This window comes from Oryctolagus cuniculus, chromosome 4 (assembly GCF_051225735.1).
Source record: "Oryctolagus cuniculus isolate XC-2025 breed Fujian yellow rabbit chromosome 4, ASM5122573v1, whole genome shotgun sequence".
Taxonomy (NCBI): Eukaryota; Metazoa; Chordata; class Mammalia; order Lagomorpha; family Leporidae; genus Oryctolagus; species Oryctolagus cuniculus.
In genome coordinates this window covers 83,830-107,500 of record NC_142870.1, presented here as the reverse complement: position 1 = coordinate 107,500, position 23,671 = coordinate 83,830, and the positions used below count along the sequence as shown (strand labels likewise).

The 23,671-nt window shown below is 53.6% G+C and overlaps 1 protein-coding gene and 2 long non-coding RNA genes across 27 annotated transcripts in view; 1 reads left to right on the top strand and 2 right to left on the bottom strand.

Moving 5' to 3' along the window:
* The window catches only part of LOC100358544 (aryl hydrocarbon receptor), a 59,494-nt gene extending 49,061 nt beyond the window's left edge, over positions 1–10,433 (bottom strand). For 2 of the 4 annotated variants that reach the window (XM_089330390.1, XM_089330391.1), the window contains exons 1-3: positions 10,280–10,433; positions 9,891–10,047; positions 5,986–6,173 (exon numbers count right to left, since the gene is read on the bottom strand). In XM_089330390.1, the coding sequence (XP_089186516.1) occupies positions 5,986–6,173; positions 9,891–9,949 (247 nt within the window). In that variant the 5' untranslated portion in view covers positions 9,950–10,047; positions 10,280–10,433. Of the gene's footprint in view, positions 1–1,645; positions 1,832–2,105; positions 2,255–5,985; positions 6,174–9,890; positions 10,048–10,279 lie in introns of those variants that run through there. The other 2 variants (XM_070071710.2, XM_070071712.2) reach the window with 2 other exon arrangements.
* A 3,266-nt stretch (positions 10,434–13,699) lies between these two features.
* LOC127494012 (uncharacterized) lies at positions 13,700–21,620 on the bottom strand. 6 transcript variants are annotated; one of them, XR_016232175.1, is made up of 4 exons: positions 21,481–21,605; positions 20,600–20,703; positions 19,842–19,941; positions 13,700–13,992 (listed from the first exon to the last, which is right to left on the bottom strand). It is a non-coding gene; the product is annotated as an uncharacterized LOC127494012 (long non-coding RNA). The 6 variants fall into 6 exon arrangements; XR_016232174.1 differs by lacking the exon at positions 13,700–13,992 and adding an exon at positions 16,583–16,794 and having other exon boundaries at positions 21,481–21,620; XR_016232173.1 differs by lacking the exon at positions 13,700–13,992 and adding an exon at positions 16,583–16,727 and having other exon boundaries at positions 21,481–21,614.
* A 58-nt stretch (positions 21,621–21,678) lies between these two features.
* Positions 21,679–23,671, top strand: part of LOC100358279 (zinc finger protein 39) — a 53,487-nt gene continuing 51,494 nt past the window's right edge. For 5 of the 17 annotated variants that reach the window (XR_016232159.1, XR_016232168.1, XR_016232166.1 and 2 more), the window contains exon 1: positions 21,702–21,926. This is a non-coding gene — a long non-coding RNA (zinc finger protein 39). Of the gene's footprint in view, positions 21,927–23,671 lie in introns of all 17 variants that reach the window. The other 12 variants (XR_016232167.1, XR_016232164.1, XR_016232172.1 and 9 more) reach the window with 6 other exon arrangements.

The window sequence follows — 23,671 nt, the reverse complement described above, 5'->3', positions numbered from 1 at the left end:
GGCTGGTTGTGTCATAGTTCAGATTCAAGAAATCCTGAGTCTTCAGGCTCAACCCTGCAACCCTGAAAAAGAAGCCGCATGGCATCACTGCCGATGCCCATGACAGAAGCGAAGCTTCTTTTTTTTTGACAGTTAGTGAGAGAGAGAGAGACAGAGAGAAAGGTCTTCCTTCTGTTGGTTTACCCCACAAATGGCCGCTACAGCTGGCACGCTGCGGCTCGCGTGCTGCACTGATCCAAAGCCAGGAGCCAGGTGCTTCCTCCTGGTCTCCCATGCGGGTGCAGGGCCCAAGCACTTGGGCCATCCTCCACTGCCTTCCTGAGCCACAGCAGAGAGTTGGACTGGAAGAGGAGCAACCGGGACAGAATCTGAAACCCCAACTGGGACTAGAACCTGGAGTACCAGCGCCGCAGGCGGAGGATTAGCCTAGTGAGCTGCGGCGCCGACCAGAAGCGAAGTTTCTAACCTCCTGTCTCGAGCACCAGAGTCCCTGCAGCAGGCACTGGAAGCCCTTGTGGTCACCTGGCCAGTTCCAAGCAGCCCTGCAGAGCCACCGGCCTCCAGGCCCTGAGCCTTATTCCGGGGTAACCTGTAAAATGCACGTGTGCACACAGTGACGCCAGATACATGCAGTTATCATGATCACCCTGGGGCCCTGGGTTACAGCCTCGTTTCTTTCCTTTTGTGCACTGGGAGATTTCAGCACTAAGCGTGCATCACTCTGTTCAAGGAGAGAAGGCAGCATAGCTGGGCTCTTCCTTCTGCCCCTCCCACAGAGGACTCCCCGGCTGTGACAGATGCTCACGGCCGGGCCTCTCGTGGACGATGTGTACAGATGGAAAGATGAAGGGAAACCTCCAGGGGTTTCAGGAAAACTGCTCCTTCTTTGGCAGAGACCCAGCTTAGGGGCCTTCCGCTCCTGTAGTCCTGGGGTGGGAGCTGCTGACAGGGCGAGGCAGGCTCTCTGTCGCTCCAAGAGTGCCTCACCCTGGGAGATAATGTACTTTTCTTATGTTTAGGTCACTGAGATGAGATGGGGGAGGGGCAATGTTGTGGTGCAGGAGGTTAAGTCACCCATTGCAATGCCAGCATCCCACACTGAAGGGCTGGTGCAAGTCTCAGCTACACTGCTTCCGATCCAGCTTCCTGCAAATGCACCTGGGAAGGCAGCAGAAGATGGCCCAAGTGCTTGAGTCCCTGCCACCCATGTGGGAAACCAGGATGGAACTCCTGTCTCCTGACTTCAGCCTAGCCCAGACCTGGCTGTTGCAGTCATTTGAGGAGTGAACCAGCAGATGGAAGATCTCTCTCTCTCTGTCTCCCCTACTCTGTCTTTTGCTCTGCCTTTCAAATACATAAATCAGAGAGAGAGAGAGAGAGAATTTATTTCCAGTGGTTGCATGTAAGACCCTCACAACTTAGCCATACTGAGGAGAAATAGATGCAGATGGCCTGGGCTCATTTCTAGTTAGTGGGAAACCAGGTTACTGGGTCTGGGTTAGAGGAAGCAAGGGGAGGTGACTGCTGCTGTTGAGTTCCTCCCCTCCTTTCCTTTCTTGAGCTTGGACGGCAGTCCCACTGCTGTCATGTTGAAAGGCAGGTTCGTGGCAACAAAGCCTCTGATTGGTGAACAGGAAAATATTACCTTAAAGAGAAACTCCATTTCCTGGGCTTCCCTGGAAGTAGACAACCATGTAGGGCTGACAGCCAATGGAACGTAAGTGGACACAGGCCAGGGACAGCTGGACGTCAGCATCACCGCTCACTCCTGGTTTCCTTCCTCCTACTCGGAGCACAGCACAACAGCTGGAGCTGGGACGTCACCTGGTGACTGAGAGGCAAGAGCCAGAGATACAGTCCCTGGTGTCACTGCATGGCTCACGCCTTGCCTGGGGTGCTGTGCTTAGGTGAAAGAGATGATCAGAACCTGTGGGTTTATGTTTAAGTCTTTGATTCTGACTTGCTGTCAGTCATGAGAAAGCACAGGTCCTTGTTAAAGCATCAGTGGCTGTGGGGGAAGAGCCTCCTGCCCCCGAACACAGGCGTACCCCAGGACAGGGCGTGGCCCAGGCAGGCTGTGCATCATCTCCAGGATGCCCACTCACCTCTCCCCAGGCCCAGGTCACCGGCTTTTCCTTTGCAAAGCTGGGCTGTGATTTTTAGATACGAAAGTTGACAGCGTAGCTGTCTGATGGATGGGAAGGTCACAGAAGTGCAGGAGCCTGGGGGAGCTGACCCAGGGAAGTCTCCACAACAGCGTCACAGGGCCTGGCCTGGAGCAAACAGTGAGTGAGAGTGGGTGTGTGTACCCCTCCGTGGGGAAGGGCATGGACACAGGTCACCCAATGGGCCTCCCTGACCCTGGACCAACTCCATGAACCCCAGGGTGAGACTGCACTCAGGGTCTGCCAAGCACCAGCTATGGGGCCAGGTGGAGGCCGTGCTGCAGGTCTGGGCAAGGAGCTGCTTCCTTGCTGTGCCGCCTGGCAGTGCTCTGCCTGACCAGCCACCATGGCACTGGCTCCCTGCTGGCTCCATGCCCTGCCCAGCACTGCCCTTTTCATTGCCCTGGAGGAACACATTCGCACCCAAACTCTGGGTCCTGGAGCCTGGTGAGGGCTGGATGTCCGGAGTCATGAAGTCTGTTATGTGGGCAATGCTGGAGGGAATGCACAGGCTCAGGGACCCCCGCAGCAGCTCGTGCAGGGGAACACGTGCTCTGTCTCTGAGGCAGGACTAGACCCTATCAGGAGCACGCCAGGGCCCGGTTCTGGCAGGTGCTGTGAGGGCTGTGACAGTGGCAGTCTGTGGCTGCCTGGAGAAAGCCCATCTCAATCCAGGAGAAGCAGCTGCATCCACATCTGTGTATCTTCAACTCCACTGCCCAAGGTGACCAGTCAGCTGGCCACTGCAGCCAAGGGCCTGTGTAGCTCCCAGGGCTGAGCCCACCCCCAGGCAAAAGCCTGGGCTCTGGTACTTTCTGGGGCCCCCTCCAAGGGTGTCAAGAGGGAGCAGACTTCCAGTGCGTGTCTAAAAGCTGAGTGGAATTCCCACAAGGTCAGCTCTGCAGCACTCAGTGTGTTTGGAGTGGTGCAGGCCCAACCCCAGGGTGGTTCTGAACTCTGTCATCTCCAGGAGAGGAACCTTGGCCTATTCATCAGCACACCTCCCTCTCCTCCCCGCAGCCTCTGACCCCAGCTCAGATGTGTCTGACCACTGCTGGGCACCCCGCCTCGTCCAGCCCAGCTGGATCTGTCATTGCCACTTTCCACAGTTATCACTGTATTTGGGGAATGTTTCGTGATCTTAGGTTATTTTCAGGGTCATCCTTGTCAAATTTTAGTTTCTTTAAAGTTGTTTTCTAGTTTAGGGTTCACATGTGAAACTTCTACATTTACGGGGCATGGTCAACTTCTCAACACATACGCAGATAAACCAACCGCCTTGGCACCCAGCCTCCCCACGCCCTCATCTTGTCTTTGTGCTTGCAACCTGCCCATTCCTCTGTCCCAGTTCTTCACACAGTGCCATGAGCCACCATCTGCCAAGCACCAGACTTCTGGAGTCCACCCACGGAGCTCCAGGGTCCACTGTCCAGCCACTCCCTGACCCCCACTTCCCAGCCTCTAGTAATCACTATTTTAAGTCTGGATCAAGTGTGCATATATATTACACATAAACTACTGCTGTTGTTTTTAATTTCTACATGGAGAGAGAAATGCGTCATGTGTCTTTGTGTCTTTCACGGAACACAGGGGTCTCTGGTTCCATCCGTTTGTTGCAAAGGTCAAGATTTCACTCTTTTTGTGGCAGAAATGCACTCCAATGCATCCCTAAACCACATCTGCTTTATCCAATCATCTGTTCGTGATTATATGGCTCCTGTGATCCTCACACAACTCCAATCCTATTGGTAGTGGCTTTGTTTGCTTTTTTAAGTCTCGAAACACTGACATCTACTCGTCCCCAGAACAAGAACCATGGAGGAAGGCCATGTGGTGGGGAAATCTCAGCCCTCTGACTCCTGTTTCAGCTTCCCATTGCCAAAGTTCTTTCAAGGCAGTGTAAGGAAGAACTGGTAACAGCACAGTGGCCTCTCTCCTGCATAAGCCCGGTGCACGTTTTCTTCCCATCACAGCAAAGACAAAACCACTGACAGAGGAGATGGTTTGGTCAGTCAGAGACTGTGATGATGGAAATCTTCAGCACCTGCTGTCCAGTGTGGCCACTGCCAGCCACACGTGGAGATGCGGCTGGTGTGACCAGGGAGTTAAACTTCTAACTACTGGGTTTTAATTTATATAAGTTTAGATTTAAATAACTCTATATGGCTAATAGCTACCATACTAGATAGTCAAGCTCTCAACCCTAATCCTTAGGGTAAAATGGATCACATCATTGAAAGCTCAGGCTGTAAAACATGACCAAAGAGAAACCCTGGATCTGAAAACAGAATATCCAAAATAAAAACACATGGGTGGTAGCTGCACAGCAACAAGCACACTTGCAGAGGGCAGGGCGGGGTCCCTGCAGGACAAGCCGGCGGGGACCACCCTAAGCACAGCACTGAAGGGAGGCAGGAGGGAGAGCCCGGGTGGGCGGGGGACCTGCAGGACAGCACCCAGTGCACAGAATACTGTAACCAAGTTCCCCATGTAGAGGAAAGTAAAATACCTGGGGAAATACTGGCCAAAAGTTTATCAAGTTTGATGAGGAATATAAATCTACATTCAAGAGGATCTGTGAACCTCATCAGAAAGTACATAGAGGGGCCGGTGCAAGCCGTCTGCAGTGCTGGCATCCCACATGGGCACCAGCTTAAGTCCCGGTTTCCCCATTTCAGATCCTGCTCCCTGCCAAAGTGCCTGGGAAAACACCTGAGGATGGCCCAAGTCCTTAGGCTTCTGCACCCACGTGGGAGACCCAGAAGAAGCTCCTGGCTCCTAACTTCGTATTGGCCTAACTCCGGCTGTTGCAGCCATTTAGGGAGTGAACCAGTGGATAGAAGACCCCAACTCTCTCTCTCTCTCTCTCTCTGTAGTTCTGCCTTTCAAATAAATAAATAAAACTTAAAATTAAAAAAAAGTATATATAAAATCACACAGAAACTACTGGAAGCCAAAGATAAAGAGGAAAAATATTAAAAGGTGTATCACACACAGGAGAACAACGATAAGAATAACCTCCTTGGAGCCAGCACTGTGGTGCAGTGGGTTAAAGCCCCAGCCTACAGCACCAGCATTCCATATGGGCGCCGGTTCGAGTCCCAGCTGCTCCACTTCCAATCCAACTCTCTGCTATGGCCTGGGAAAGCAGTAGAAGATGGCCCAAGTCCTTGGGCCCCTGCACCCACGTGGGAGACTACAAGAATCTCCTGGCTCCTGGCTTTGGATCAGCGCAGCTCCGGCCATTACTGCCAACTGGGGAGTGAACCATCAGATAGAAGACCTCTCTCTCTCTCTCTCTCTCTGCTTCTTCTCTCTCTGTGTAACTCTTTCAAATAAATAAATAAATCTTTTTTTTTAAAAAAAGACATATCTAAAGTTTTAAAAGAAAAGTAATCAACATAGAATTCTATATCCAGCAAAAAAATAGTCCTTTAAAAATGAAGATTTGGCTAGCTAGATAAATGACAAAACAAATGCTTAATAAAATGCTATTTGCAGAATCTAATTGGTGGGTATATGAATGCTCATTACAATTTTTTTAACTTTCCTATATGCTTAAAATCTTTCATAATACAATGTTGAGGGAAAAAAATGGGCAAAATAAAGACATTTCCAGGTAAACCACAGCCGGAAGAACCCATCTCAGTGGCTCCACACAGGGCTGTAGCAGCAGGAGCTCCTCTGGGAAACTGTCAGGCTGCACATCCCACTGCACCGCTCCGTCTCACGGGGCCACCACTGTGTGGCCCGAGACGCAAGAACAGAACTCTGCTCAGAGCCTCCGACACTCTGCTTTGAAGCTGCAGCCCCCACTTACCTGCGAGGTAGCCCTTCACCTTCAGGTAGCCCACGGTCAGCCTGAGGATGGACAGCTTGTCCAGCCGGGTGCACACGTCCTCGGGGAAGGGCAGCAAGCTGGTGAGTTTGTTCAGCTCCTGATTCAGCCGGTCCCGGTGCCTTTTGGAAGGATTGGACCTGGCTCCCTCCAGAGATGGTGCTTTAGGACTTGGGGGGAAAGAGCACGGTGGTCACTGCCCCTCCTTCCTCTGCAACTTCACTCTTATTTCACCCCCAGGTTCCAACACTGGCCCGGCACTGTGGGCCCAAGCCCTGGTGTCCGGCCTCAGTTCTGCCTGTGCAGAAAGTGCCTCCTGTGGGGCCCATCCCCCTGCCTCTGCTTACCCATCTACCCAAGGCTGCTCCTCTGTCTTTATGCTTACAGGCTTCCCCAAATTCCACATTTCCCACAGACAACCAAAAGAATAGCCACTGGGTGCCAGTGCCCTGCTCTGGCCAGGAGGAGGGGTGGCCACTGCTGAAGATACTTCTCTCCTCTGCCTCCAGGGTGCAGCACACAGAGCAGGGCACATGTAGGACAGTGAATATTTGGAAGACAAGCGCTCTACTCCACCAATTTTTTCAGAGATGAAAAATGAATGAAGCAGTTTCTGCCTCATTTATAAATGGCACTGAAAGTTCCTTGCCTTCAAGGATGCTGTGCAGGAAACATCACTCTGGTGGGTACACAGTAGGTGCTCAATGCATGTGCACCTTTTATACTAGTAGAAAAAAGAAAACAAATAAAAACCCAAAACAGCACTTCCAGCTAGGCAGCAACACTCTAGGCTGTGAACCCAAGAAAAGGAACTTCAAGAACCAGTTTGACATCTTTGGACCCCACACAAGGGGTACAGAAGGGCCAGGGAAGCAGAGCTGTGACACAACTCCTCCTCTTTTCTCTGCCTGACTGCCCAGGAAAACCACAGACGGGACCATGCCAGAGACAGCCGTCCAGAGCTCTGAGAGCTGCCTGAGGGAGTGAGGGGGCACCCAGCACCCTGCTGCTCACCAAGCACCCCGGGGCCACAAGGAGGCTGCTGCCAGCTTCCCGCTTCCAGTGCCGGGACTCCAGCAAGGAAGTCAGGGGCTACAGAGTGCCGGGGCTCAAATTCAAGTTCAGAGTGGGATGGCAGAGAGGTGGCTTTCAGGCGAGGCTGACTCAACCCCATCCAGTGGCAGGGTGGGGGCCTGGCTCACACGGCACCTTGAACAGGGTGCCCTGGGCTGACGGCACTGGTGGCGGGTGCTAGAGGCCCACTCAGCTCCACACACACCCCCAGGCCTGTTTCATAGCAGTTCCTGCAGTTTTTTTTTTTTTTTTTTTTTTTTTTTACAGGCAGAGTTAGATAGTGAGAGAGAGACAGAGAGAAAGGTCTTCCTTCCTTTGGTTCACCCCACAAATGGCTGTTACCGCCGGTGCGCTGCGCTGATCCAAAGCCAGGAGCCAGGTACTTATCCTGGTCTCCCATGCGGGTGCAGGGCCCAAGCACTTGGGCCACCCTCCACTGCACTCCTGGGCCACAGCAGAGAGCTGGACTGGAAGAGGAGCAACTGGGACAGAATGCGATGCCCCAACGGGAACTAGAACCCGGTGTGCCGGCGCCACAGGCGGAGGATTAGCCTAGTGAGCGGAGGCGCCTGCAGTTCCTGCAGATTTAACAAATGATTCCTCAGCCCCCAAGTGCTCTCAAGTCGGGTACAGCTGCCAGTGCCCGAATTCCTTCAAAAACGTCATGCACATGTTTACACCCCTCAGCGACCCAGCAAAGCAGAAGGCCCCACATTTCACAGCGTGGGGCTTCACAGCCGACACAGAGGAAGCAGGCTCCCGCAGGCGCCTGGTGAGCTGTGGGCAGGGCTGTGGGCTGCGCTGCTCCATTCACTCCCTTCACTCGGTGTCCAGCAGCCTCCCCTGCCTCCCACTACCCGGCCACCGCCCAGACAACCACCCACAAGGAAGGGCTGGGTTTGGGTCCAAAGCAAGTGTGGCTCTGCCAGGTGAGCTCTCATCACCCAGCCTCCCAGCTTCAGCTGGGAATCTGAGTCATAAAAGTCCACATCGAACCAAACAAAACAGCACAGCTGGTGGGACGCTGAGAACCAGGGCAGAGCTTTCGCAAATGGGAGCTGACTCCTAACGGGCCGCTCACCACTCAGCTCGGTCCCCAACAGCCAGAACTGCCCCGACATCACAGCTGGCGCGAGCTGGGCTCCCTCCCGACACCCCAGGCTGTGACCTGTGTGCAAACCTGCACGACTGCCGAGCACCCCCAAGCTCTCGGTCCTGAAATGGGAGCGGCCAGTGCTCCCCAAAGACAGGGTGGAGTCTGGTAGCGGAGACGGCTGCTGGCGGCACAGGTGTGCAGCGGGGAGGGCTACTGTGGGATCTAGGGACACAGGTGTGCAGCCGGGACCGACTGAGGGCCGCCGCACGCAGAGCCGCGCCCGGGCGACCTGCGTGCGCTGTGAAGCGGCCGGGGCCCTGCGCCAGCGCCGGTTGAGAACGCACGGACATCTCGGTTACAAGACAGGCAGGCAGCTCCCTCCGAACGCCCGACACCCCAACGACCTCCGATCTCAAACGTCTTCCCCACCTCCGGCCTGGAAAAGCCACTTCTCCCGGTGCCGCGGCTCTGGGATCCGCCGCCTGCCGGTGGGTTTCACGGCGTCTCCACACTGGGGTAAAACGCACAACTCGCACAGCACCCCGCCCCGCCCCGCAGCTCCTGCAGCCGCGGGGCCGCCCGCCCTGGACGATATGACGCCGCTCTGTGCGTGGCGGTTCTCTCCTCGCACTACTTGCTTCTAATCAAACGAAATGAGCACACTCTTGGACGCGGGCCTCCTCCCGCACCGCAGACCCAGCGCTCCATCGGCTCCCGGCTTCCAGGGCCCGCGGCCGCGCCCGGGGATTGGGGGGAGGGGTCTCCGCGGCCCCTGGTCTAACCGCAACCGCGACGCAGTCGCAGCCCCGGGTGCAGCGGACAGAACAAACCCCCGGATCCGGCGCCCGCTCACGAGTCCCCGCAGCCCTGCCCAGCCCGACCCCCGGATCCGGACCCCGCTCGTGAGTCCCCGCAGCCCTACCCAGCCCGACCCCGGGATCCTGACCCCGCTCCCATGTCCCTGCAGCCCTGCCCAGCCCGACCCCTGGATCCGGCGCCCGCTCACGAGTCCTCCAGCCCTACCCAGCCCGACCCCTGGATCCGGCGCCCGCTCACGAGTCCCCCAGCCCTGCCCAGCCCGACCCCTGGATCCGGCGCCCGCTCGCGAGTCCCCGCAGCCCTACCCAGCCCGACCCCCGGATCCGGACCCCGCTCGCGAGTCCCCCAGCCCTGCCCAGCCCGACCCCTGGATCCGGCGCCCGCTCGCGAGTCCCCGCAGCCCTGCCCAGCCCGACCCCCGGATCCGGACCCCGCTCGCGAGTCCCCGCAGCCCTGCCCAGCCCGACCCCTGGATCCGGACCCCGCTCCCATGTCCTTGCAGCCCTGCCCAGCCCGACCCCCGGATCCTGACCCCGCTCGCGAGTCCCCCAGCCCAGTCCAGCCCGACCCCGGGATCCGGACCCCGCTCGCGAGTCCCTGCAGCCCAGTCCAGCCCAACCCGGCACAGCCCGGGGGGCAGCCCCGGGCGCCTGGCGCTCCGCCTGGGTCCTCCGTATGGGCCGACCCGGGCCCGAACAGGGCCTTGACCTCATGGTCAAAGTTTAAAACACACACACACGCAAAACCCAAAACCCAATACCAAAACCCAATACCCAGCAGCGGTTCGCCGGCGGACGGGGGCTTTTAAGACGAATCCATCCAGTGGGCCAACTCCGCGTTCGGTGCCTTGACGGACCTCCCCCGGCCCCAGCCACGCGCCGGACCCCCGCCCGCGTACCTTCTCCGCACCGGCTTCTTCCTCTTCCTCGCCGCGTACTTGCCCGCGGCGGGCAGCATGGTGGCTGCAGCGGCCGCCTCCCCTGCCGGCCGCACAAAGGGCGCGGACGCGGGCTGGTCGTCCAGGGCTGCGGGGTCGCCGCCCCGCCCGGAGGTGCCTGCCGGGAGCGGACCACACGCGGGGCTGCGGCCAGAGGATCCCGGCCCGGATCCCCGCGCGCCGAGGCACCGCCCCCTGCGCCTGCCCAGACCTCCGGAGGGGCTGCGGCGACCTCCTCCCGGCCGGGGCGTGCCAGGGGCCCGGGGGTCGGTGTCGCACTTCCGCCTGCAGGGACCGAGACCTGCGAGCTCCCCACCCCCGGGCCCCCAGCCCAGCCCCGCGCGCCTCACCCCGGCGCGGTGCTCCTTCCCGGTAGGCGCTCGCCCCTGGGCCGGCTCGGAACCACAGCGCCTCCGCGGACCAGGACGGCCGCCGGGAGGTGTTTCGCGTCCAGCAGCCGGCGGCGCCGGCGGTGCCCGCCTGGCGCCCGGGGTCGCCTCGGGCGAGGGTCTATACCGGAACCGGAGCTGGCGGTGGCTTCCGTGGGTGTGGGCGGCGGAGGCTGCCGCTCACCTGGGCCGCCAAGGTTGGGTCGCCCGGGCCCGGGCGTGGCTCGGGGTGTGAGACCAGAGGCGCCTTTATTCTCACGGCGTCGCAGCGTTCGCACAGCCGAAACCGCCGAGTCCCGGTCGCCCGGACGCACGTGGATTCTCCGACCCGAGGGGACAGGGCACGGAGGCCCCGCGAGCCGCAGTGCCGCTGTCCGAGCCCAGGAGTTGGCCGGGGTCCCTCTCCCGCTCTGCTCCGGGCTGGAGCCCCCCCCCCCCCCCCCGCCCGCCCGCCCCGGCGCCCGATCCCCGAGCCGAGCAGCTCCAAGTTCTTCACGGTTTTCTCTGAGAATTGAAAACGCCTGCAGTCCCCGCGGCCGCGTCCCGGAACAGTGCGGGGACCTATCCCTTCCTTCTCCTGCGTTCCCAGAAGCGTGGCCGCTGGGTCCTCGGGGGGCATCCGTGCGTGGGGTTTAAGGGGACCTGGTGGTTGTGTCACCGGAGATGGCTGCCCTGGGGCGCTGGGCTCAGGAAAGAACTCGGACCTGAGAGAGAGCAGCCCGGGTTCGTGGGGCAGGGCGTCCATCAGGACGGAATCTGCGGGAGACTGCTCGGTCCTTCACGAAGGGAAGGGGAGGTTGCGCGGTCTGATGGGGAGAGCGCTCGGGGGAACCCAGAGAGCAGGTGTTCGGACGGGGCTTTGGGAATGGGTCCAGTGCTTGCCGCCAATTCTCCTTCCCTCCCTGTCCTGGACAGAGGGCCTGTAAAACTCCTCCCCGGGTTTCACTGCTGGGGTTATCAGTGGGGAGTCCGCTTTCCCGAGGGTGCTTCCTGGGGGAGGCTGTGAGGTTTTATTGCACGATCAGAGTGGCCGCTGGTGCCTGGCAGGGAGGATTCTCCTGGGGGAAGGCCTGGACCCCCCGTACGTTTCCCGGGGTGTGGGCGGGACTTTGTGGGGAGAACACTGGGCCGCTTCCCTGAGTTCCTTCTCAGCAAACTGTGTTTTCCTTAGTCCCCTCACACACATGTCCCACCCCACAGTTGTGCTGACTTTCGGTCCCACCAGCAGTATGTAAGGGTTCCCTGTCTCCCCGTCCTCTCCAGCATGCGTTCCGGCTCGTCTAAGCTTAGCCGGGTGATTACTGGAGGCCGGGAATTGGGGAGGTTGGACAGCAGGTAGCAGAACATAGAAGGAGACGGTGCTGGTGGTCCCCAGTGGGGCGACTGCAGACGGCAGTGTTGTACACATTGCACTGAGACCTGGCAAGAGGGGCTGGCAGGCTCCAAACAGAGAAAGGTGGGGAGGGGGAGATGCTGAGTTGCTCTCCCTGCCGCTCGTCAGTGTTTCTGTTCCCCCTCTGTCTGCTCCATGTCTGCCTCACTGCCATGTGGCTTAGGGGTGGGCAGTGTGGTGGGCTGGGTCGGGGTGGCCTCAGCTTTTTGCTTTGGCTTGGAGCCAGAGGGGAAGCTGGGCCAGAGCTGTGGGTTAAAGTCACACAGACAAGGGCAGAAGCCGTGCAGAGTTCAGAGGAACGGAACCCTGGTTCCAGCCAGGAAACCTCGGCAGGCGTCACGCCAGCACTGGGGAGCGGCCGTCTTGGGCTCCCTTCTCTTTTTTTGCTGATTGCTGGTTCCTCTCCTTGATTAGATTATGATCGTTTTATTTGCCTGGAGCAGAGGTTGCAAGTGCACGGCATCCCCAGACCCTCGACTTGTAGAGTGACCCATGCGGATCTGACTGGTCCATCTCCTTCCAGAAGAGGGGTGCTCTCGCGATGGGAGGAGGGGCTGTCATGTGTGATGAGTGCCGTCATCTAGGGAATTTTTGCTGAGGAAGGGGCCCTACATGTGTGCATGCAAGCATGCAGGGCCCAGGGCAGTACCATAGTGGAATGTGTGATATTTTTTGTTTGCTGCTGTCCAAGTGTGTAGGGATTTCAAAAAAAAATTTTGAAGTACCCTTGTGGTAGTTTCCTATCACTGTTGTAACAAATTACCACCAACTGGGCAGCCTGAAACCACACACAATACTCTTCTCACAGTCCCAAGCGTCACAAGCCCGGTGTTGGTCATACTGCTGCTGTCTACAGACTCTAGGTGAGAACCCATTTCCAGTTCAGGTTGTTGGCAGAATCCAGCTCCCTGTGGCTGGAGGACTCAGGTTCCAGTCTCCCTGATGGATACCAGCCAGGGCCGTGCTGGGCACCTCGAGGCCACCTGTGCTGGGCACCTTGAGTGAGGCCGCCTGTGCCACTCCTCCTCCCATCTCCATTCAGGTCCCTCACAGGTGCCTCCTTTTTTTCCCTGGACTCCTCTCCTTGGGTCAGAACCTCTTGGGTAGTCCCTGGCAGTGTCCCTGTTTTAAGGTCAGCTAACAAGGCAAACCCAGTCCCGTGTGTGTCATGTAATGTAACACACAGGGCATCAGAGTGTAATGCTCAGGGCCACTCTTCCACCTGCGCTGAGGACTGCGTCTGCTCTGTTCACTTGCTAAGCAGTTCCCCAGAGCAGTGGGCTCACTAAGCACTATTCTGCCTCACTGGCCAGTTTCTTTATTCTCACTTTGAGAAGTAATGACTTGAACAGCTTTTTCTTTATTCATAAGTTGATGCTTTAAACTTGATTTTTGTGTGTTAATTTTGTATCATGAGACATTGTTGAACTCACTTATTATAATAGCCGAAAAATTCCCATCTTCGGGAAGCACAAAGAACCAAAATTAAATGCAACTGCAAAAGGATCTTGCTGGGGCTGGCGCTGTGGCGCCGTGGGTTACAGTCCTGGCCTGAAACGATGGTATCCCAGCTCTCTGCTGGAAGATGACCCAGGTCCTTGGGCCCCTGTACTCATGTGGGAGACCTGGAAGAAGCTCCTGGCTCCTGGCTTCGGATGGGCGCAGCTCCGGCTGTTGCGGCCATCTGGGGAGTGAACCAGCAGATGGAAGACCCCTCTCTCTCTCTCTCTATCTCTCTCTGTCTCTATCTCTCTCTGCAACTCTGTCTTTCAAATAAATAAAATAAATCTTAAAGAAAAATACTCGTTAAGGCACATCACAATCAAGTTGTCTCTGGGTCTGCAGGCCCGGTGGAGTTTCTGCCTCTGTCTGGTCTTGCAGGGGGTGTGGAGCTTTGTCCTCAGACCCGGTCTTTCCTCTGTGTCTCTGATTTCTGTGATGGATAATAAATCTATACAAGGACACTCTCATTGCTAGATTTTTAAAACTTTTTTTTATAAAAAAGGTTTTTTTATTTGAAAGAGTTACATGAAAGAGAAACAGAGGCAGAGAGAGACAGAGGGAGAGGTCTTCCTTCTGCTGGTTCACTCCCCAATTGGCCACAACGGCCAGAGCTGTGCCAATCCAAAGCCAGGAGCCAAGAGCTTCTTCCGGGTCTTGCACACAGATGCAGGGACAAGGACTTGTGCCATCTTCTACTGCTTTCCCAGGCCATAGCAGAGAGCTGGATCAGAAGTGGAGCAGCTGGGACTGGAACCGGCACCCATATGGGATGGTGGCACTGCAGGTAACAAAAAGCTAATACAGAAAAATTGGTACCAGAAGTGGTACTCTTAACTACACCTGAGTATGGGAGGAGACTTTGGAATTTATTTAGTGGAAAAGACTGGAAGAGTTTTCAGGAGCAGGGTAGAGAAAGCCCAGAATGCTGTAAGCAGCGAGTCATGGGCAACTGCTGTGAGGGTGCAGAGAACCAGAATGCTGATGTAAATGTGGACATTAAAGGCCGTGATGATGGAATTTTAGATGGAAATGAGGATTCCATCAGGAATCTCAGCAAAGAACTGAGAGCTGAGAGAAATACACCTGGTAGAACAAGCAGGTGTCTCAGAAAGGAGCTAAACATGCGGTCTGTATTCAGACTGGGGCTAATAAGGGGAGGGGGTCCAGATCTTCCTGTCGTTTTTCCTACCCCGTCCCACCTTCTCCTGGACAAAGAGTTTGCTGGGTGTGAAATAGGTAAAATTCTTGCCAAGGTTTTATTGCCCAGTGTTAGACTGGGTGGTCCACTTGGTGCTGGGCAGAGGATTCTCCTGGAGTGACTTTCTTGGGGGAAAGGCTGGGTAAAGTCATGGAGCACAGGCAGGACTTTGTAGCAGCTTCCAAGGCTGCTTCTGACGCTGCTCCATTCCTGTCTGGGGGTGCTTGTTTTCCTTTGCCCCCTCTCTCACCCAGAGGCTAACCTTTATGTTCCTACCTAACAGGTTCACCTTCATGGGACATAGAGACCACAGGAAGATCTGTTAAGGCAGTCCCCATAAAAATCTTCCTGAGACCAAACGCTGGAAGAGGGTGTTAGAGAAATCTGAGGTGGGAAGACTCCCTTCGTTCAAACAGGCACCAGAGATGGTGGAGGATCGAAGCAGATTATTTCATCAGTGGGCTCAGCTGGAATCACTTCCCGAGTACTGAGCCACAATCCCAAGTTTCTTACAATATTTATAGGTCCATTGGCATCATACCTTAGCTGTTATAGCATTGGTGGGTTAAACTTTCAGCCTATGTGAATTAGGTCCACACTTCCAATGGTTGGTGGGCGTGGTATGTTTGTAAAAGTGATACCAGGGGCAGATTTATTACGACAGATTTATGACTGGAGTTTGTTGGAGAACTTAGGACTTCTTCCCTCCCTAGACAAGATAACGGTGAGCAGCTGCTTCACTAGTTAATTGTGAGCAGCCACTTTTCAAGGTCTGTGTTGGGAGGAGGGGTCTGCTTTTCTTTCTTTGTCTCTGGTTGCTGCTGTATTTCCTCTACAAGGGAGTATCTCTAAAACCCGAGGCCCTCAATGTGGCCTTAACCAATGTGTCTTCCACACATTTCCTTTCACAAATTTAGCAAAAACTATGAATCTTGAGTTATCCTGTGGTTAGTCTAACGACTTTTAATGTTTGCCTAAGAATTTCAGGACCCACTGTCTTCCCTGACCTCCCAGAACTACTGTTTCTCCTTTAAAAGTGCTCCTGATAGCTTGTGGCTTGGGGAAGAGCATGTTTGGGACCAGAGTACACCCTCCTCTCGGTGACCACTCTGGTAAACATCGTATCTCATGCTCGGGCTCTGCAGGGGTCCAGCACTGAACAGCTCAGACCTAATTTATTCCAGTAACATTAGGGGTATTCAACCCTTAACAGATACATTCCTAAAACATGGGCTGCTCAAGCCTTGCCAGTTCCGGTACATTACTCCAAGTCTTCCAGGATAAAAACCAAATCGGGAATACAGATTTGTGCAAGATTTAAGGAGTTAATGAAGTGGTAATCCCTGTTCACCAGACTGTCCCAAGTCCACATGAAGTGGGGGAAGTGCGGCTTAATTTTTATTCCAGACCTTTGCCTTGAATAAAGAATTCTTGATGCTGTCATATGTAAATTTTATTCAGAACATGAGAAAGTGAACACACATGTGAGTACAGGTGGAGAAGAGGTGGGGGGGGGGCCCTCAGCACCTACTCCAGTCCTGGTCAGTGCAGAGAAACAGGTCTTCCCAGCTGTCGGCCTCTTTTATGAGGTTAGAAAGGGAGTGGCTATTTACATGGCGTCTCCCCACACAGGTCCTCTTTTATGAGGTTAGAAAGGGAGTGGCTATTTACATGGCGTCTCCCCACACAGGTCCCAGATGAAGGATACATCCTGGGAAGGGGGCTGTTTGACAAGCAGGCAGATAGGGTTATACATGGAGTGGGGGTGATGGCTTCCAGGTACCTCCAGCTCTGATCTACCAAGCTAGCTACCTGCCTTATCCCATATCAGAAGCATGAGGATGTATTTTTGGTAAGAATTGTTAACAAAGAAAAGATTTTTTATTAAATAAAGGCATTTGAAATAAAACATTTGTCTTAAAGGAGAATGTCTGGATTACCCTAAACTGAAAAGGAAAGGGCATAAAACCCTGCAGTTGTTTAAGTAACTCACAGATAGTCTGAGTGAGTCACAGGTTTGAGAAGGATAAATCTTATTAAAAAATTTTGTGTGTGTGAGAAAGTTGTGTATAATTTTTAAAATATTATTTATGTTTTCTCAAAATTGAGCAATATCAAAAGTACACTGACATAAAGCTGGTATTTGGTCCTTTGTGTTAAAGCAACAAGGTTTTTTTTTTTTTTATAGATTTATTATTTGAAAGAGTTAGAGAGAGAGAAGAACAGAGATAAATCTTCCATCTGCTGGTTCTCTCCCCAGTAGCTGTAATGGGCGGAGCTGGGATGGTCTGAAGCCAGGATCCAGGAGCTTCTTCCTGTGGGTGCAGAGGTCCAAGGACTTGGGCCATCCTCTGCTGCTTTCCCAAGTGTGTTAGCAGTGAGCTGGATTGGAAGTGGAGCAGCCGGTACACGAACCAATGTCCATAAGGGATGCCGGCGCTACAGTCGGTGGTCTAACTCCTTCCCACAATGCTGTCCCCAAGATTTCTGTTAGTGGGGCCAGTGCTGTGGCATAGCGGGTAAAGCCACACTGCCTGCACTGCCAGCATCCCATATAGGTGCCAGTTCAAGTCCCGGCTGCTCCACTTCTTTTTTTTTTTTTTACCACAGAGTTAGACAGTGAGAGAGTTATAGACAGTGAGAGAGAGAGACAGAAAGGTCTTCCTTTTCTGGTGGTTCACCCTCCCCCCACAAATGGCCGCTACAGCCGGTGCGCTGCACTGATCTGAAGCCAGGAGCCAGGTGCTTCCTCCTGGTCTCCCATGTGGGTGCAGGGCCCAAGCGTCTGGGCCATCCTCCACTGCCTTCCCGGGCCACAGCAGAGAGCTGGACTGGAAGAGGGGCAACCGGGACAGAATCCGGTGCCCCAACCGGGACTAGAACCCGGGGTGCCGTTGCCGCAGGCGGAGGATTAGCCTAGGGAGCTGCGGCGCTGGCCTTCTCCACTTCTGATCTAGCTCTCTGCTATGCCCTGGGAAAGCAATAGAAGATGGCCCCTGCATCCGTGTGCGTAGAACTGGAGGAAGCTCCTGGCTCCTGGCTTTGGATCGGCACAGATCTGGCTATTGTGGCCAATTGGGGAGTGAACCAGCGGATGGAAGACCTCTCTCTCTCTCTCTCTGCCTCTCCTCTTTCTGTGTAATTCTGACTTTCAAATAAATAAATAAATCTTTAAGAAAATTTCCTGTTAGTAAAATTTTGAAAGAACTTTTGATCTTTTAATCTTTAAATTTGTTTTTTTCTTTAATTCTTTAACCATCTCCTGGACTATAGTTTCTCGTTTTTACAGCTTCTGTGTAATTAGTGATTGTCTTCCTCAACTTTAAAAAATTATTTATTTGAAAGGCAGAATGACAGAGAGGTGTAGGGGGAAGGACATACACACACACACACACACACACACAACATCCACTGGTAAATTCCTTAAACACCTGCAACAGCTGAGGCTGGGCCAGGCCAAAGCCAGGAGCCAGGAACTCCAGCCAGGTCTTCCACATGAGTGGCAGGAACCCATGTACTTGGGTCATCATCTGCTGCCTCCCAGGTCCAGCCTCAGGAAGCTGGATCACAAGCAGAGTAACTAGGACCCAAACCAGGCACTCCAACATGGGATACAGGTGTCCTAAGCAGCAGCTTAATCTGCTGCACCACAGTGGCTACCCCTCAACTTTACAGTCCACTCTAGTTCTGAGTAAAAGACATGATATTAGGGGCCGGTGCTGTGGCGCAGCGGGTTAATGCCCTGGCCTGAGGCACCGGCATCCCATATGGGCGCTGGTTCTGGTCCTGGCTGCTCCTCTTCCAATCCAGCTCTCCGCTGTGGCCTGGGATGGCAGTGGAGGATGGCCCAGGTCCATAGGCCCCTGCACCCACATGCTCCTGGCTTTAGATCGGCGCAGCTCTGGCCATTACAGCCATCTGGGGAGTGAACCAGCAGATGGAAGACCTCTCTCTCTACCTTTCTCTATAACTCTGTCTTTCAAATAAATAAAATAAATCTTTTTAAAAAAAGACATGACACTAAAAATGTTTATATTAGAAGCCTAGGATAACAGGATGAATTGACTTTTTTTTTTTTTTTTTTTTTTGAGAGGCAGAGAGAGTGAGACAGAGACATATTTCCCATCCATGGGTTCAATCCCCAAATGGCCACTACAGCCAGATTCGGGTCAGACAGAAGCCATGAGCTACGAACTCCATCCAAGTCTCCCAAACAGTCTTCTGCCTCTCCAGGCTCATTATCAGGCCGCTGGATCAGAAATGAAGCAGCCAGGATTTGAACCAGCACTTTGATATGGGGTGCTGGTGTCACAAGTAACTTAAAATGGCTTAAACTGCTGCACCACAACACCAGTCCCTAAATTCTTTATTCCTGGCTTTTCTTGGTGTATTTAAATTGTTCCATATAATCAGATGATTTCATGTGTTTTTATTGTTTTAAATAGTTAACTATTCTTTTTTTTCAAAAAAGATTTATTTATTTGAAAGGAAGAGTTAGAGAAAGAGAGAGAGAGAGAGAGAGAGAGAGAGAGAGAGAGAGAGAGAGACTTCCACTCACTAGTTCACTCCTCAAATGGTTGCAACAGCCAGGGCTGGGCCAGGTTGAAGCCAGGAGCCAAGAGCTAGCCTCATCTGGATCTCCCACATGGTTGGCAGGAGCCCAAATACTTGGGCCATCTTCAGATGCTTTACCAGGTGCATTAGCAAGGAGCTTGATTGGAAGTGGAGCAACCAAGATTGAACCAGGGCTTATATGGGATGCTGGTGATGCAGAGGGTGGTTTAACCCACTGAACCACAGTGCAAGACCCATGAGTTAGGTATCTTATTCAAAATTTTCTTGTTTATAGTCTTTTCTAAATGCTATGTACTCATAACCTTGAACACATATTATCCCAGTGTTTAACTAAATTCAAGTACTTTTCCATCGGGTTTGGCTTTCCCATTACCTGGAAGACTTTCTATAAGGATAAACAAGCACATATAACTCTAGAGACCTCTACTGAAGTAGTTTCCAAGATCAAAGAAAATGCATATATTCCCAGTATATCAAGTTCTTTTAAAGGCAATGGGGTTGAAGTTAGAACTCACTACGGCCCACCACAAAAGCTTACATGGATATCCATATGTCCCCATGACAGATGTGGGGCTGGCAGAGGGTACAACAACATGAGCAGAAGAGATGGCTTTCAGAGGATGAGGTGCAGTGCTTATGGTGTAGGCTACGGAGGCTATGATCATTATGAGAGCTATGATGTTAACTATGGATCTGGTCAGATAGATTTGGAAGACTTTGGTTCCTGTTTTTCAGGAATGTGTGATCATGGATATGACGCTGGTGGCTCTACTTTCCAAAGCACAACAGGGTACTGTGTACACATTCAGGGATTGCCTTACAGAGCAACTGAGGATGACTTAAATTTCTCTTACCTTTCAACCCTGTGAGAATTCACATTAAAGTTGGTCCCAATGGTAGAGTAACTTGGTGAAGCAGATGTTGAGTTCGCAACTCATGATGGTGCTGTGGCAGCTATGTCAAAAAGACAAAGCAAATATGCAACACAGATGTGTAGAGCTCTGCCTGAACGCTACAGCAGGAGCAAGTAGTGGTGCTTATGGTAGTCAAATGATACTGGAGACCTGGTCTTGTCAGATCAGTCCATTTATGGTGACCCAGACAGCCAGCAACTGAGTGGAGGTTACAGAGGGCACAGCAGAGCAGTGTGCATGTACTCAGTAGCTTAGAGCCATGAACAGCAGCAACTACACAGTGGAAGCTGTGTGTCAATGGGCGTAAATGGAATGGGAGGAGTGTTTGTCATGTCCAGTATGAGTGGTGGATGATGAATATAATATAATCCTGATCGCTGAGTGTTGGCCAACTTTTTTATAGAGAAAATACAACTTGAGATTAACAGTTTTTATAATACAAGCTTGTGATTTGTGCTTATTCTGTAGGCGGAAATCAAGATTGTTTTAAAGACATAAAGTTCGGCCGGCGCCGCGGCTCACTAGGCTAATCCTCCACCTTGCGGCGCCGGCACACTGGGTTCTAGTCCTGGTCAGGGCGCCGGATTCTGTCCTGGTTGCCCCTCTTCCAGGCCAGCTCTCTGCTGTGGCCAGAGAGTGCAGTGGAGGATGGCCCAAGTACTTGGGCCGTGCACCCCATGGGAGAACAGGATAAGTACCTGGCTCCTGCCATCGGATCAGCGTGGTGCGCCGGCCGCGGCGGCCATTGGAGGGTGAACCAACAGCAAAGGAAGACCTTTCTCTCTCTCACTGTCCACTCTGCCTGTCAAAAAAAAAAAAAAAAAAAAAAGAAGAAGACATAAAGTTCAGTATTTTTGAACATGAGTCACCTGGGATACAACAGCAAAGTTTACTGTCTACCTGCTAAACAATTTTCAGCTTTTCTCAGGTTAGCTACATTTTAAACAGTAAGCATATTTAGGTTAAAGCAACTGAATTATGTTAAATGTCACTCTTATACTACATTGCATTAAACATTGGATACATGTTGAAACTTTTTTGTTTATGGTAAAGCTTCAATATGGGAGTTGTATCTAGAATTACAAGTGAAAACTTTGGCATGTTTCTTAACCATAGTTTCATTTAATAACTTGTAAGGCATGTAAATTTAAGTTTTTTCTTCCCTGGGTTAATGGGGAAACATCTGGGGCACAATATCAATATTTTGGTATTGGTGAGGCTTTGATTTAAATCTTTGATTGTATTCTGTCTTAGAAAAGCAAGGCCAGGTCATGAACTCCCACCACGCTCCCACCCAGCCCACAGCAACCCTAACCCTGGAGCCTCCCCTTCTCCTTCAGCGATGAGCAGCAGGAGCTCCGTGGAACCCGCGTGTGGACCTTCTGGCCTAGTTCGGATTTTGTTTTTTGCAGAAACCAGCAAGGGGAGGATGAAGTTCAAGTTCACCTCTCAGAAAATAATTAAGGATTTGTTATATATGTTGATGAATAAGTAGACATGGGCTTTTATATCCGCAATAAAATTATAAAAACTGAAAAAGAAAATAAAGCTAGAGGCAGTTATCAAGTACTCCACCCACAGTCGAACAGCACTGTTCCAGATACGAATGCGTCCAGCGAAGAATCAGGATTCCACGCACTTAACTCGCGGAAGACATTATTTCCCACTACTCAGGTAATTCGGAAATCCGGTCCCTGCTGGCTGAGGGGGCGCAAGGACTTTTGGGAAATGTAGTTTCGACTCACAAGATCACCGCACAGGCTCATGGGACGGCCCTCCCAGTTCTTTCTGCGCATGCGCCGCCCTGCCTCCTTCCGCCTTGTTGTCTGCCTCCCTGAAGTTGTCCCGCGCAGCTCCTGTTTGCTGGTGTTCCCGGGTCACTGGGGTTCTACTCCGTGTTCGTAGAGGTTGGTGCGGGAGTGGAAGAGGGGCCCCACGGACGTCGGAGGACTGGGAGCCGGCGGGAGCCCCATGTGGTGGGAGCAGAGACGTCCTGGGGTCTTGGCGGCGGATGCTGACGTGCAGGTGCGGCCTTTGGCCCCGGCAGCGTGGGAGGACGCCCACTGGGGTCGGGGCTAGGGAAGGGGTCGCTCCGGTAGCGCCTCCGCTGATGGCCGTGTCGGGGGACGCTCCGGAGCTGTGAGACCCGGGCGGCCCCCTCGGGAGGGCCGCGGGCGGGAACTGGCAGGAGTGTGACGTGCGGCCGCCGGGCTGCTTCCAAGGTTGCCTCCCCGTCTGTCGTCCTCGTGGACGCCCCCCCGCCCCGCTATCCTCGCGGACGTCCCCCCCCCCCCCGCATCGTCCTCGTGGACATCCCACCCTGTCATCCTCGCGAACGTCCCCCTCCCCCGTCATCCTCGGGACATCCCGCCCGTCTGTCATCCTCGCGGACGTCCCCCCTCTGCCATCTTCGTGGAGTCCCCCCCACTCCGCTATCCTCGCGGACGTCCCCCCCCCCCCCCATCGTCCTCGTGGACATCCCACCCCGCCATCCTCGCGGACATCCCGCCCGCCTGACATCCCGCCCGCCTGACATCCTCGTGGACATCCCGCTCGCCCGCCATCCTCGCTGACGTCCCCCGACCCCCGGTCATCCTCGGGGACATCCCGCTCGCCCGCCATCCTCGCTGACGTCCCCCACCCCCCGGTCATCCTCGGGGACATCCCGCCCGCCCATCATCCTCGCGGACGTCCCCCTCTGGTCTGTTGGTCTCCACACGTGCCGGCTGGCCTGCGCCTGGTGTTGGCGGGGCTGGTCTGGGCAGCTCCTGGCCAGTGGTGCCCGGGATCACAAGTGAGAGGTTGGCCGTCTCATTTCTGGAAGACGGCCTCACTCCCGGTCAGTGGCTTGTGCTGGCCCTCGCTGCGCCCCATGTCCCTGTCAGGCAAGTCCTGGCTTCTTGACAAGATAACAGGCTAATTCCAGCGGGCAGATACTGTTCAAAACTGCGCATCAAGTCTGCGGATGGTCACTGCAATGCAAAGGCCAGGCAGGGCTGCTGCAGGAGAGGACGTGAGAGCCTGGATCTGGAGCCTGTCCCTGTACAGCCTGTGTGGCAAACCTGGAGTCACAAGAGACACACTTGGTGAAATTCAGGTGTATGAGAGCAAGCGATGTTCTAGTGGGAACACTAATACAGAATCCTGTGTGGTACAATAGTTAATATCATCCAAGGGTTTTTCTATTAGGTTAATTTTAGTGACAGCATTCTGTTTCTTCCTTTGATGTACAGTAATATAGTTGAACAATGATCCTTAAAATTTTTTCATAGTAACACTAATTATTTTACAAAATCACTAACAAATAATTGTTTTAGTTGACCCAGTGATAACTGGCGTTTAACCTCCACCAGGTACAATTATGAGTGCTCTTTAAATGAGCTCCTTCCTGTCGCTTCTCCATGTTCCCCAATATGGGCGCCTTTTCCTTGTCCTCTGTTAGTTTCCGTCGTTATCTTGCTTTGCGCAGTAGGATCTAGGAGCAAGCTGGATTTGCAGGTGTGGGAGACCGTCAACCAGTGTAGGCAGCAAAGATTTATTACAACAAATGAAGTACACTTCATAAAGAGAGTGGAAGTGGGCTCAGGAGTTCAGGGGCCACAAAGCAAAAGTACACTCCACAAAATTATAGAAATAGATCTCTGGGAAGAATTCTGGGCCTTGAGTTTAATTTTGGTAGTTAATTTATAGTCTTTTTTTTAGAGAGGGGAGGGAGAGTCGTTACCACGGAGACAGGCCAGAACATTTGGGTGGAGAGACATTGTCAGGAA